Source organism: Chiloscyllium plagiosum, unplaced genomic scaffold, assembly GCF_037043375.1.
Source record: "Chiloscyllium plagiosum isolate Xiang-an unplaced genomic scaffold, Cpla_swu_hap1 HiC_scaffold_41, whole genome shotgun sequence".
Taxonomy (NCBI): Eukaryota; Metazoa; Chordata; class Chondrichthyes; order Orectolobiformes; family Hemiscylliidae; genus Chiloscyllium; species Chiloscyllium plagiosum.
In genome coordinates, this window is record NW_028270179.1 from 41706710 (window position 1) to 41720411 (window position 13702).

At 51.0% G+C, this 13702-nt stretch overlaps 1 protein-coding gene across 1 annotated transcript in view; it reads left to right on the forward strand.

Moving 5' to 3' along the window:
* The window catches only part of LOC148138261 (RING finger protein 112-like), a 149726-nt gene that overhangs the window by 69073 nt on the left and 66951 nt on the right, over window positions 1-13702 (forward strand). The window contains exon 8 of the mRNA XM_087981906.1: window positions 10777-10830. Within this exon, the coding sequence (XP_087838032.1) occupies window positions 10777-10830 (54 nt within the window). The remainder of the gene's footprint in view (window positions 1-10776; window positions 10831-13702) is intronic.

A 13702-nucleotide genomic window follows, 5' to 3' on the forward strand; every position in this document is an offset into this window, starting at 1 on the left:
CTCTGCTCTAACAGGACTGAGAGCGTGTGTGTGTCACTCTCTCACTGCACTCTGCTTTAACAGGACTGAGAGCGTGTGTGTGTCTCTCTCTCACTGCACTCTGCTTTAACAGGACTGAGAGTGTGTGTGTGTCTCTCTCTCACTGCACTCTGCTTTAACAGGACTGAGAGCGAGTGTGTGTGTCTCTCACTGCACTCTGCTTTAACAGGACTGAGAGCGTGTGTGTGTGTCTCTCACTGCACTCTGCTTTAACAGGACTGAGAGCGAGTGTGTGTCTCTCTCTCACTGCACTCTGCTTTAACAGGCATGAGAGCGAGTGTGTGTGTCTCTCTCACTGCACTCTGCTTTAACAGGACTGAGAGCGTGTGTGTGTCTCTCTCTCACTGCACTCTGCTTTAACAGGACTGAGAGTGTGTGTGTGTCTCTCACTGCACTCTGCTTTAACAGGACTGAGAGTGTGTGTGTGTGTCTCTCACTGCACTCTGCTTTAACAGGACTGAGAGCGAGTGTGTGTCTCTCTCTCACTGCACTCTGCTTTAACAGGACTGAGAGCGAGTGTGTGTCTCTCTCACTGCACTCTGCTTTAACAGGACTGAGAGCGAGTGTGTGTGTCTCTCTCTCACTGCACTCTGCTTTAACAGGACTGAGAGCGTGTGTGTGTCACTCTCTCACTGCACTCTGCTTTAACAGGACTGAGAGCGAGTGTGTGTGTCTCTCACTGCACTCTGCTTTAACAGGACTGAGAGCGTGTGTGTGTCTCTCTCACTGCACTCTGCTTTAACAGGACTGAGAGCGTGTCTGTGTCACTCTCTCTCACTGCACTCTGCTTTAACAGCACTGAGAGTGTGTGTGTGTCTCTCACTGCACTCTGCTTTAACAGGACTGAGAGCGAGTGTGTGTGTCTCTCTCACTGCACTCTGCTTTAACTGGACTGAGAGCGTGTGTGTGTCTCTCTCTCACTGCACTCTGCTTTAACAGGACTGAGAGTGTGTGTGTGTCTCTCACTGCACTCTGCTTTAACAGCACTGAGAGCGTGTGTGTCTCTCACTGCACTCTGCTTTAACAGGACTGAGAGCGAGTGTGTGTGTCTCTCTCACTGCACTCTGCTTTAACAGGACTGAGAGTGTGTGTGTGTCTCTCACTGCACTCTGCTTTAACAGGACTGAGAGCGTGTGTGTGTGTCTCACTGCACTCTGCTTTAACAGGACTGAGAGCGAGTGTGTGTCTCTCTCTCACTGCACTCTGCTTTAACAGGACTGAGAGCGTGTGTGTGTCTCTCTCTCACTGCACTCTGCTTTAACAGGACTGAGTGTGTGTGTGTCTCTCTCCCTCACTGCAATCTGCTTTAACAGGACTGAGAGCGTGTGTGTATCTCTCACTGCACTCTGCTTTAACAGGACTGAGAGCGTGTGTGTGTCTCTCACTGCACTCTGCTTTAACAGGACTGAGAGCGTGTGTGTGTGTCTCTCACTGCACTCTGCTTTAACAGGACTGAGAGCGTGTGTGTGTCTCTCTCTCACTGCACTCTGCTTTAACAGGACTGAGAGAGTGTGTGTGTCTCTCTCTCACTGCACTCTGCTTTAACAGGACTGAGAGCGTGTCTGTCTCTCTCTCTCACTGCACTCTGCTTTAACAGGACTGAGAGCCTGTGTGTGTGTCTCTCACTGCACTCTGCTTTAAGAGGACTGAGAGCGTGTGTGTGTGTCTCTCACTGCACTCTGCTTTAACAGGACTGAGAGCGTGTGTGTGTCTCTCTCTCACTGCACTCTGCTTTAACAGGACTGAGAGCGTGTGTGTGTCACTCTCTCACTGCACTCTGCTTTAACAGGACTGAGAGCGTGTGTGTGTGTCTCTCACTGCACTCTGCTTTAACAGGACTGAGAGAGTGTGTGTGTCTCTCTCTCTCACTGCACTCTGCTTTAACAGGACTGAGAGCGAGTGTGTGTCTCTCTCTCACTGCACTCTGCTTTAACAGGACTGAAAGCGTGTGTGTGTCACTCTCTCACTGCACTCTGCTTTAACAGGACTGAGAGTGTGTGTGTGTCACTCTCTCACTGCACTCTGCTTTAACAGGACTGAGAGCGTGTGTGTGTGTCTCTCACTGCACTCTGCTTTAACAGCACTGAGAGCGAGTGTGTGTGTCTCTCTCTCTCACTGCACTCTGCTTTAACAGGACTGAGAGCGTGTGTGTGTCACTCTCTCACTGCACTCTGCTTTAACAGGACTGAGAGCGTGTGTGTGTGTCTCTCACTGCACTCTGCTTTAACAGGACTGAGAGCGTGTGTGTGTCTCTCTCACTGCACTCTGCTTTAACAGGACTGAGAGCGAGTGTGTGTGTCTCTCTCTCACTGCACTCTGCTTTAACAGGACTGAGAGCGTGTGTGTGTCACTCTCACTGCACTCTGCTTTAACAGGACTGAGAGAGTGTGTGTGTCTCTCTCTCTCACTGCACTCTGCTTTAAAAGGACTGAGAGCGAGTCTGTGTGTCTCTAACTGCACTCTGCTTTAACAGGACTGAGAGCGTGTGTGTCTCTCACTGCACTCTGCTTTAACAGGACTGAGAGCGTGTGTGTGTCTCTCTCACTGCACTCTGCTTTAACAGGACTGAGAGAGTGTGTGTGTCTCTCTCTCTCACTGCACTCTGCTTTAAAAGGACTGAGAGCGAGTGTGTGTGTCTCTAACTGCACTCTGCTTTAACAGGACTGAGAGCGTGTGTGTCTCTCACTGCACTCTGCTTTAACAGGACTGAGAGCGTGTGTGTGTCTCTCTCTCACTGCACTCTGCTTTAACAGGACTGAGAGCGTGTGTGTGTCTCTCACTGCACTCTGCTTTAACAGGACTGAGAGCTTGTGTGTGTCTCTCTCGCACTGCACTCTGCTCTAACAGGACTGAGAGCGTGTATGTGTCTCTCTCGCACTGCACTCTGCTCTAACAGGACTGAGAGCGTGTATGTGTCTCTCTCTCACTGCACTCTGCTTTAACAGGACTGAGAGCGTGTGTGTGTGTCTCACTGCACTCTGCTTTAACAGGACTGAGAGCGTGTGTGTGTGTCTCACTGCACTCTGCTTTAACAGGACTGAGAGTGTGTGTGTGTCTCTCTCTCACTGCACTCTGCTTTAACAGGACTGAGAGCGTGTGTGTGTGTCTCTCTCTCACTGCACTCTGCTTTAACAGGACTGAGAGTGTGTGTGTGTGTCTCTCACTGCACTCTGCTTTAACAGGACTGAGAGCGTGTGTGTGTCTCTCTCTCTCACTGCACTCTGCTTTTACAGGACTGAGAGCGTGTGTGTGTCACTCTCTCACTGCACTCTGCTTTAACAGCACTGAAAGTGTGTGTGTGTCTCTCTCTCTCACTGCACTCTGCTTTAACAGGACTGAGAGCGTGTGTGTGTCTCTCTCGCACTGCACTCTGCTCTAACAGGACTGAGAGCGTGTGTGTGTCTCTCACTGCACTCTGCTTTAACAGGACTGAGAGCGTGTGTGTGTCTCTCACTGCACTCTGCTTTAACAGGACTGAGAGTGTGTGTGTGTCTCTCTCTCACTGCACTCTGCTTTAACAGCACTGAGAGTGTGTGTGTGTCTCTCTCTCTCACTGCACTCTGCTTTAACAGGACTGAGAGCGTGTGTGTGTCTCTCTCGCACTGCACTCTGCTCTAACAGGACTGAGAGCGTGTGTGTGTCTCTCACTGCACTCTGCTTTAACAGGACTGAGAGCGTGTGTGTGTCTCTCACTGCACTCTGCTTTAACAGGACTGAGAGTGTGTGTGTGTCTCTCTCTCTCACTGCACTCTGCTTTAACAGCACTGAGAGTGTGTGTGTGTCTCTCTCTCTCATTGCACTCTGCTTTAACAGCACTGAGAGTGTGTGTGTGTGTCTCTCACTGCACTCTGCTTTAATAGGACTGAGAGCGTGTGTGTGTGTCTCTCTCACTGCACTCTGCTTTAACAGGACTGAGAGTGTGTGTGTGTCTCTCTCTGCACTCTGCTTTAACAGGACTGAGAGCGTGTGTGTGTCTCTCTCGCACTGCACTCTGCTCTAACAGGACTGAGAGCGTGTGTGTGTCTCTCACTGCACTCTGCTTTAACAGGACTGAGAGCGTGTGTGTGTCTCTCACTGCACTCTGCTTTAACAGGACTGAGAGCGCGTGTGTGTGTGTCTCTCACTGCACTCTGCTTTAACAGGACTGAGAGCGTGTGTGTGTCTCTCTCTCACTGCACTCTGCTTTAACAGGACTGAGAGCGTGTGTGTGTCTCTCACTGCACTCTGCTTTAACAGCACTGAGAGTGTGTGTGTGTGTCTCTCTCTCACTGCACTCTGCTTTAACAGGACTGAGAGCGTGTGTGTGTCTCTCACTGCACTCTGCTTTAACAGCACTGAGAGTGTGTGTGTCTCTCTCTCTCTCACTGCACTCTGCTTTAACAGGACTGAGTCCGTGTATGTGTCTCTCACTGCACTCTGCTTTAACAGGACTGAGAGTTTGTGTGTCTCTCTCTCTCTCACTGCACTCTGCTTTAACAGGACTGAGAGCGTGTGTGTGTCTCTCTCACTGCACTCTGCTTTAACAGGACTGAGAGCGTGTCTGTGTCACTCTCTCTCACTGCACTCTGCTTTAACAGCACTGAGAGTGTGTGTGTGTCTCTCACTGCACTCTGCTTTAACAGGACTGAGAGCGAGTGTGTGTGTCTCTCTCACTGCACTCTGCTTTAACTGGACTGAGAGCGTGTGTGTGTCTCTCTCTCACTGCACTCTGCTTTAACAGGACTGAGAGTGTGTGTGTGTCTCTCACTGCACTCTGCTTTAACAGCACTGAGAGCGTGTGTGTCTCTCACTGCACTCTGCTTTAACAGGACTGAGAGCGAGTGTGTGTGTCTCTCTCACTGCACTCTGCTTTAACAGGACTGAGAGCGTGTGTGTGTCTCTCTCTCACTGCACTCTGCTTTAACAGGACTGAGAGTGTGTGTGTGTCTCTCACTGCACTCTGCTTTAACAGGACTGAGAGCGTGTGTGTGTGTCTCACTGCACTCTGCTTTAACAGGACTGAGAGCGAGTGTGTGTCTCTCTCTCACTGCACTCTGCTTTAACAGGACTGAGAGCGTGTGTGTGTCTCTCTCTCACTGCACTCTGCTTTAACAGGACTGAGTGTGTGTGTGTCTCTCTCCCTCACTGCAATCTGCTTTAACAGGACTGAGAGCGTGTGTGTATCTCTCACTGCACTCTGCTTTAACAGGACTGAGAGCGTGTGTGTGTCTCTCACTGCACTCTGCTTTAACAGGACTGAGAGCGTGTGTGTGTCTCTCTCTCACTGCACTCTGCTTTAACAGGACTGAGAGAGTGTGTGTGTCTCTCTCTCACTGCACTCTGCTTTAACAGGACTGAGAGCGTGTCTGTCTCTCTCTCTCACTGCACTCTGCTTTAACAGGACTGAGAGCCTGTGTGTGTGTCTCTCACTGCACTCTGCTTTAAGAGGACTGAGAGCGTGTGTGTGTGTCTCTCACTGCACTCTGCTTTAACAGGACTGAGAGCGTGTGTGTGTCTCTCTCTCACTGCACTCTGCTTTAACAGGACTGAGAGCGTGTGTGTGTCACTCTCTCACTGCACTCTGCTTTAACAGGACTGAGAGCGTGTGTGTGTGTCTCTCACTGCACTCTGCTTTAACAGGACTGAGAGAGTGTGTGTGTCTCTCTCTCTCACTGCACTCTGCTTTAACAGGACTGAGAGCGAGTGTGTGTCTCTCTCTCACTGCACTCTGCTTTAAGAGGACTGAGAGCGTGTGTGTGTCACTCTCTCACTGCACTCTGCTTTAACAGGACTGAGAGTGTGTGTGTGTCACTCTCTCACTGCACTCTGCTTTAACAGGACTGAGAGCGTGTGTGTGTGTCTCTCACTGCACTCTGCTTTAACAGCACTGAGAGCGAGTGTGTGTGTCTCTCTCTCTCACTGCACTCTGCTTTAACAGGACTGAGAGCGTGTGTGTGTCACTCTCTCACTGCACTCTGCTTTAACAGGACTGAGAGCGTGTGTGTGTGTCTCTCACTGCACTCTGCTTTAACAGGACTGAGAGCGTGTGTGTGTCTCTCTCACTGCACTCTGCTTTAACAGGACTGAGAGCGAGTGTGTGTGTCTCTCTCTCACTGCACTCTGCTTTAACAGGACTGAGAGCGTGTGTGTGTCACTCTCACTGCACTCTGCTTTAACAGGACTGAGAGAGTGTGTGTGTCTCTCTCTCTCACTGCACTCTGCTTTAAAAGGACTGAGAGCGAGTGTGTGTGTCTCTAACTGCACTCTGCTTTAACAGGACTGAGAGCGTGTGTGTGTCTCTCACTGCACTCTGCTTTAACAGGACTGAGAGCGTGTGTGTCTCTCACTGCACTCTGCTTTAACAGGACTGAGAGCGTGTGTGTGTCTCTCTCTCACTGCACTCTGCTTTAACAGGACTGAGAGCGTGTGTGTGTCTCTCACTGCACTCTGCTTTAACAGGACTGAGAGCTTGTGTGTGTCTCTCTCACTGCACTCTGCTTTAACAGGACTGAGAGCGTGTGTGTGTGTCTCTCACTGCACTCTGCTTTAACAGGACTGAGAGCGTGTGTGTGTCTCTCACTGCACTCTGCTTTAACAGGACTGAGAGTGTGTGTGTGTCTCTCTCTCACTGCACTCTGCTTTAACAGGACTGAGAGTGTGTGTGTGTCTCTCTCTCACTGCACTCTGCTTTAACAGGACTGAGAGCGTTTGTGTGTCTCTCACTGCACTCTGCTTTAACAGGACTGAGAGCGTGTGTGTGTCTCTCACTGCACTCTGCTTTAACAGGACTGAGAGTGTGTGTGTGTCTCTCTCTCACTGCACTCTGCTTTAACAGGACTGAGAGGGTGTGTGTGTCTCTCTCTCTCACTGCACTCTGCTTTAACAGGACTGAGAGCGTTTGTGTGTCTCTCACTGCACTCTGCTTTAACAGGACTGAGAGCGTGTGTGTGTCTCTCACTGCACTCTGCTTTAACAGGACTGAGAGCGTGTGTGTGTCTCTCTCTCACTGCACTCTGCTTTAACAGGACTGAGAGCGTGTGTGTGTCTCTCACTGCACTCTGCTTTAACAGGACTGAGAGCTTGTGTGTGTCTCTCTCACTGCACTCTGCTTTAACAGGACTGAGAGCGTGTGTGTGTGTCTCTCACTGCACTCTGCTTTAACAGGACTGAGAGCGTGTGTGTGTCTCTCACTGCACTCTGCTTTAACAGGACTGAGAGTGTGTGTGTGTCTCTCTCTCACTGCACTCTGCTTTAACAGGACTGAGAGTGTGTGTGTCTCTCTCCCTCACTGCACTCTGCTTTAACAGGACTGAGAGCGTGTGTGTGTGTCTCTCACTGCACTCTGCTTTAACAGGACTGAGAGCGTGTGTGTGTCTCTCTCACTGCACTCTGCTTTAACAGGACTGAGAGCGTGTGTGTGTCTCTCACTGCACTCTGCTTTAACAGGACTGAGAGCGTGTGTGTGTCTCTCTCACACTGCACTTTGCTTTAACAGGACTGAGAGCGTGTGTGTGTCTCACAGCACTCTGCTTTAACAGGACTGAGACCGTGTGTGTCTCTCTCTCACTGCACTCTGCTTTAACAGGACTGAGAGCGTGTGTGTGTCTCTCCTGCACTCTGCCTTAACAGGACTGAGAGCGTGTGTGTGTCTCTCTCTCACTGCACTCTGCTTTAACAGGACTGAGAGTGTGTGTGTGTCTCTCTCTCACTGCACTCTGCTTTAACAGGACTGAGAGTGTGTGTGTGTCTCTCTCTCACTGCACTCTGCTTTAACAGCACTGAGAGTGTGTGTGTGTCTCTCTCTCTCACTGCACTCTGCTTTAACAGGACTGAGAGCGTGTGTGTGTCTCTCACTGCACTCTGCTTTAACAGCACTGAGAGCGTGTGTGTGTCTCTCTCGCATTGCACTCTGCTTTAACAGAACTGAGAGCGTGTGTGTGTCTCTCACTGCACTCTGCTTTAACAGCACTGAGAGCGTGTGTGTGTCTCTCTCGCATTGCACTCTGCTTTAACAGAACTGAGAGCGTGTGTGTGTCTCTCACTGCACTCTGCTTTAACAGCACTGAGAGTGTGTGTGTGTCTCTCTCTCTCACTGCACTCTGCTTTAACAGGACTGAGAGCGTGTGTGTGTCTCTCACTGCACTCTGCTTTAACAGCACTGAGAGCGTGTGTGTGTCTCTCTCGCATTGCACTCTGCTTTAACAGAACTGAGAGCGTGTGTGTGTCTCTCACTGCACTCTGCTTTAACAGGACTGAGAGCGTGTGTGTGTGTCTCACTGCACTCTGCTTTAACAGGACTGAGAGTGTGTGTGTGTCTCTCTCTCACTGCACTCTGCTTTAACAGGACTGAGAGCGTGTGTGTGTCACTCTCTCACTGCACTCTGCTTTAACAGCACTGAGAGCGTGTGTGTGTCTCTCTCTCTCACTGCACTCTGCTTTAACAGGACTGAGAGCATGTGTGTGTCTCTCTCGCACTGCACTCTGCTCTAACAGGACTGAGAGCGTGTATGTGTCTCTCTCTCACTGCACTCTGCTTTAACAGGACTGAGAGCGTGTGTGTGTGTCTCACTGCACTCTGCTTTAACAGGACTGAGAGCGTGTGTGTGTGTCTCACTGCACTCTGCTTTAACAGGACTGAGAGTGTGTGTGTGTCTCTCTCTCACTGCACTCTGCTTTAACAGGACTGAGAGCGTGTGTGTGTGTCTCTCTCTCACTGCACTCTGCTTTAACAGGACTGAGAGTGTGTGTGTGTGTCTCTCACTGCACTCTGCTTTAACAGGACTGAGAGCGTGTGTGTGTCTCTCTCTCTCACTGCACTCTGCTTTTACAGGACTGAGAGCGTGTGTGTGTCACTCTCTCACTGCACTCTGCTTTAACAGCACTGAAAGTGTGTGTGTGTCTCTCTCTCTCACTGCACTCTGCTTTAACAGGACTGAGAGTGTGTGTGTGTCTCTCTCTCACTGCACTCTGCTTTAACAGCACTGAGAGTGTGTGTGTGTCTCTCTCTCTCACTGCACTCTGCTTTAACAGGACTGAGAGCGTGTGTGTGTCTCTCTCGCACTGCACTCTGCTCTAACAGGACTGAGAGCGTGTGTGTGTCTCTCACTGCACTCTGCTTTAACAGGACTGAGAGCGTGTGTGTGTCTCTCACTGCACTCTGCTTTAACAGGACTGAGAGTGTGTGTGTGTCTCTCTCTCACTGCACTCTGCTTTAACAGCACTGAGAGTGTGTGTGTGTCTCTCTCTCTCACTGCACTCTGCTTTAACAGGACTGAGAGCGTGTGTGTGTCTCTCTCGCACTGCACTCTGCTCTAACAGGACTGAGAGCGTGTGTGTGTCTCTCACTGCACTCTGCTTTAACAGGACTGAGAGCGTGTGTGTGTCTCTCACTGCACTCTGCTTTAACAGGACTGAGAGTGTGTGTGTGTCTCTCTCTCTCACTGCACTCTGCTTTAACAGCACTGAGAGTGTGTGTGTGTCTCTCTCTCTCATTGCACTCTGCTTTAACAGCACTGAGAGTGTGTGTGTGTGTCTCTCACTGCACTCTGCTTTAATAGGACTGAGAGCGTGTGTGTGTGTCTCTCTCACTGCACTCTGCTTTAACAGGACTGAGAGTGTGTGTGTGTCTCTCTCTGCACTCTGCTTTAACAGGACTGAGAGCGTGTGTGTGTCTCTCTCGCACTGCACTCTGCTCTAACAGGACTGAGAGCGTGTGTGTGTCTCTCACTGCACTCTGCTTTAACAGGACTGAGAGCGTGTGTGTGTCTCTCACTGCACTCTGCTTTAACAGGACTGAGAGCGCGTGTGTGTGTGTCTCTCACTGCACTCTGCTTTAACAGGACTGAGAGCGTGTGTGTGTCTCTCACTGCACTCTGCTTTAACAGGACTGAGAGCGTGTGTGTGTCTCTCACTGCACTCTGCTTTAACAGGACTGAGAGTGTGTGTGTGTCTCTCTCTCACTGCACTCTGCTTTAACAGGACTGAGAGCGTGTGTGTGTCTCTCACTGCACTCTGCTTTAACAGGACTGAGAGCGTGTGTGTCTCTCTCACTGCACTCTGCTTTAACAGCACTGAGAGTGTGTGTGTGTGTCTCTCTCTCACTGCACTCTGCTTTAACAGGACTGAGAGCGTGTGTGTGTCTCTCACTGCACTCTGCTTTAACAGCACTGAGAGTGTGTGTGTCTCTCTCTCTCTCACTGCACTCTGCTTTAACAGGACTGAGTCCGTGTATGTGTCTCTCACTGCACTCTGCTTTAACAGGACTGAGAGTTTGTGTGTCTCTCTCTCTCTCACTGCACTCTGCTTTAACAGGACTGAGAGTTTGTGTGTGTGCTTTTGTGTGTTGGGTGTATCGCTGTGTGAGAGGGTGGATCTGAGAGTTTGTTTGTGTGCGTGTATGAGAATTTCTCTCTGTGAGAGTGTGTGTCTCTCTTTGAGAGCATGTCAGTATGTGTCTCTGGGTAAGTGTGTGTCTCTGTGTGAGTATGTGTCTCTGTGTGTGTGAGTGTGTCAGTATGTGCCTCTCTTTGTGAGAGTGTGTCTCTGTGTGTGAGAGTAAATAATGATTGTGGAAATGTTTGCATGTGTCTGAGTGTGTGTCTGTATGGCAGAGAGTGTGTGTAAGAGAGCGTGTGTGTGTGTAAGACAGCGAATGAGACTGTGTGAGAGAGAGTGTGTGTGAGAGCCACGAAGGAGAGCTGCTCAGGCGTCTGTACAGTCTAACCTCTGTCTGCCTTTCTCTCGCTCTCCGTCCAACAGCTCTTCATCGAAACCATCGAGCAGTACACCTTGGAGATCAACACCCCCTTCCAGGTGAGTTACTCCCAGTCAGGGATTCTCTGAACACCTTAGTGCTCAGCTGCTACTGTCTCTCGATCACACAGATCACCACTGCAAACACAGCCTCTATTCTGGGATGGGTCAAAGCACTGACTCATCATGTACATCTCATCCACTCCCGCCTTCCTGTGAGGGTATTTCCCCCTCGTTCCCCAGGAGAAACAAGGCCCCGCCTCTCTGTCTCTTTATCCCCTTCATAAGGTCATAAGATCCCCCACCATCTCATCCTCTGAAATCCCAGTGTGTACACTCCCAGTCTATTCACACACCAATTCTCACAATTCTGGAGCCAACTTTCTCATTTATCCCCCCTTTTGCTCCCCCCACACCATTAATCATCCCCCGGCCGCCCCCCCATGCACATGGTGCCCTCAGGGAGGGAGCTCCAGGACTTGGACCCTGAGGGAACGCCCCAGTGTTGTCACCAAGACCAGAGGGAGTGGCCTCAGAGGGGAACATGCAGGAGTTAACGCGCCACCTCCCCTTCCCACAAGTGGTGGTGGAGGGAGGGGGGTGGTGCCGTCATTCAGAGGGAATGCAGGGCTGCCCCTCTGGGTCAGAGGTTCGGGTAGGGGTGGTCAGTGTCTCGATGGAGGGAGTGGATGGGGAGCGGCTCTGACTGACAGTGTCGAGCATCTCGCGTGTTGTCAGAGCTGCACCACTCTCAGTCTGGGGAGGGTGGAGAGTATACCCCCCCCCCACCGACACTCCTGACATGTGCCTCATTGATGATGGGACAGGGCATTGGGGTGATAGCCAGCAGAGTGAGGGGGGTCTGAGAGACACCAGTCAGCGTACAAATATCTCCCTGAGAGAGAGAGAGAGAGAGAGAGAGGGGACTGAGAGACCCCAGTCAGTGTACAGATATCTCCCTGAGACAGAGAGAGAGAGAGGGGACTGAGAGACACCAGTCAGTGTACAGATATCTCCCTGAGAGAGAGGGGGGACTGAGAGACACCAGTCAGTGTCCAGATATCTCCCTGAGAGAGAGAGGGGGGACTGAGAGACACCAGTCAGTGTCCAGATATCTCCCTGAGAGAGAGAGAGAGGGGACTGAGAGACACCAGTCAGTGTACAGATATCTCCCTGAGAGAGAGAGGGGACTGAGAGACACCAGTCAGTGTACAGATATCTCCCTGAGAGAGAGAGAGGGGACTGGGAGACACCAGTCAGTGTACAGGTATCTCCCTGAGAGAGAGAGGGGGGACTGAGAGACACCAGTCAGTGTACAGATATCTCCCTGAGAGAGAGAGGGGACTGAGAGACACCAGTCAGTGTACAGATATCTCCCTGAGAGAGAGAGGGGACTGAGAGACACCAGTCAGTGTACAGATATCTCCCTGAGAGAGAGAGGGGACTGAGAGACACCAGTCAGTGTACAGATATCTCCCTGAGACAGAAAGAGAGAGGAGACTGAGAGACACCAGTCAGTGTACAGCTATCTCCCTGAGAGAGAGGGGACTCAGAGACACCAGTCAGTGTACAGATATCTCCCTGAGAGAGAGAGAGGGGACTCAGAGACACCAGTCAGTGTACAGATATCTCCCTGAGAGAGAGAGTGAGGGGACTGAGAGACATTAGTCAATGTACAGATATCTTGCTGAGAGAGAGAGGGGAGCCTGAGAGACACCAGTCAGTGTACAGATATCTCCCTGAGAGAGAGAGAGGGGACTGGGAGACACCAGTCAGTGTACAGGTATCTCCCTGAGAGAGAGAGGGGGGACTGAGAGACACCAGTCAGTGTACAGATATCTCCCTGAGAGAGAGAGGGGACTGAGAGACACCAGTCAGTGTACAGATATCTCCCTGAGAGAGAGAGGGGACTGAGAGACACCAGTCAGTGTACAGATATCTCCCTGAGACAGAAAGAGAGAGGGGACTGAGAGACACCAGTCAGTGTACAGATATCTCCCTGAGAGAGAGAGAGAGAGGAGACTGAGAGACACCAGTCAGTGTACAGCTATCTCCCTGAGAGAGAGAGGGGACTGAGAGACACCAGTCAGTGTACAGATATCTCCCTGAGAGAGAGAGAGGGGACTCAGAGACACCAGTCAGTGTACAGATATCTCCCTGAGAGAGAGAGAGGGGACTCAGAGACACCAGTCAGTGTACAGATATCTCCCTGAGAGAGAGAGTGAGGGGACTGAGAGACATTAGTCAATGTACAGATATCTTGCTGAGAGAGAGAGGGGAGCCTGAGAGACACCAGTCAGTGTACAGATATCTCCCTGAGAGAGAGAGAGGGGACTGAGAGACACCAGTCAGTATACAGATATCTCCCTGACAGAGAGAGGGGACTGAGAGACACCAGTCAGTGTACAGATATCTCCCTGAGAGAGAGAGGGGACTGAGAGACACCAGTCAGTGTACAGATATCTCCCTGAGAGTGAGAGGGGACTGAGAGACACCAGTCAGTGTACAGATATCTCCCTGAGAGAGAGGGGACTGAGAGACACCAGTCAGTGTACAGATATCTCCCTGAGAGAGAGAGGGGGGACTGAGAGACACCAGTCAGTGTACAGATATCTCCCTGAGAGAGAGGGGACTGAGAGACACCAGTCAGTGTACAGATATTTCTCTGAGAGAGAGGGGACTGAGAGACACCAGACAGTGTACAGATATCTCCCTGAGAGAGAGGGGGGGACTGAGAGACACCAGACAGTGAACAGATATCTCCCTGAGACAGAAAGAGAGAGGGGACTGAGAGACACCAGTCAGTGTACAGCTATCTCCCTGAGAGAGAGGGGACTCAGAGACACCATTCAGTGTACAGATATCTCCCTGAGAGTGAGAGGGGACTGAGAGACACCAGTCAGTGTACAGATATCTCCCTGAGAGAGAGGGG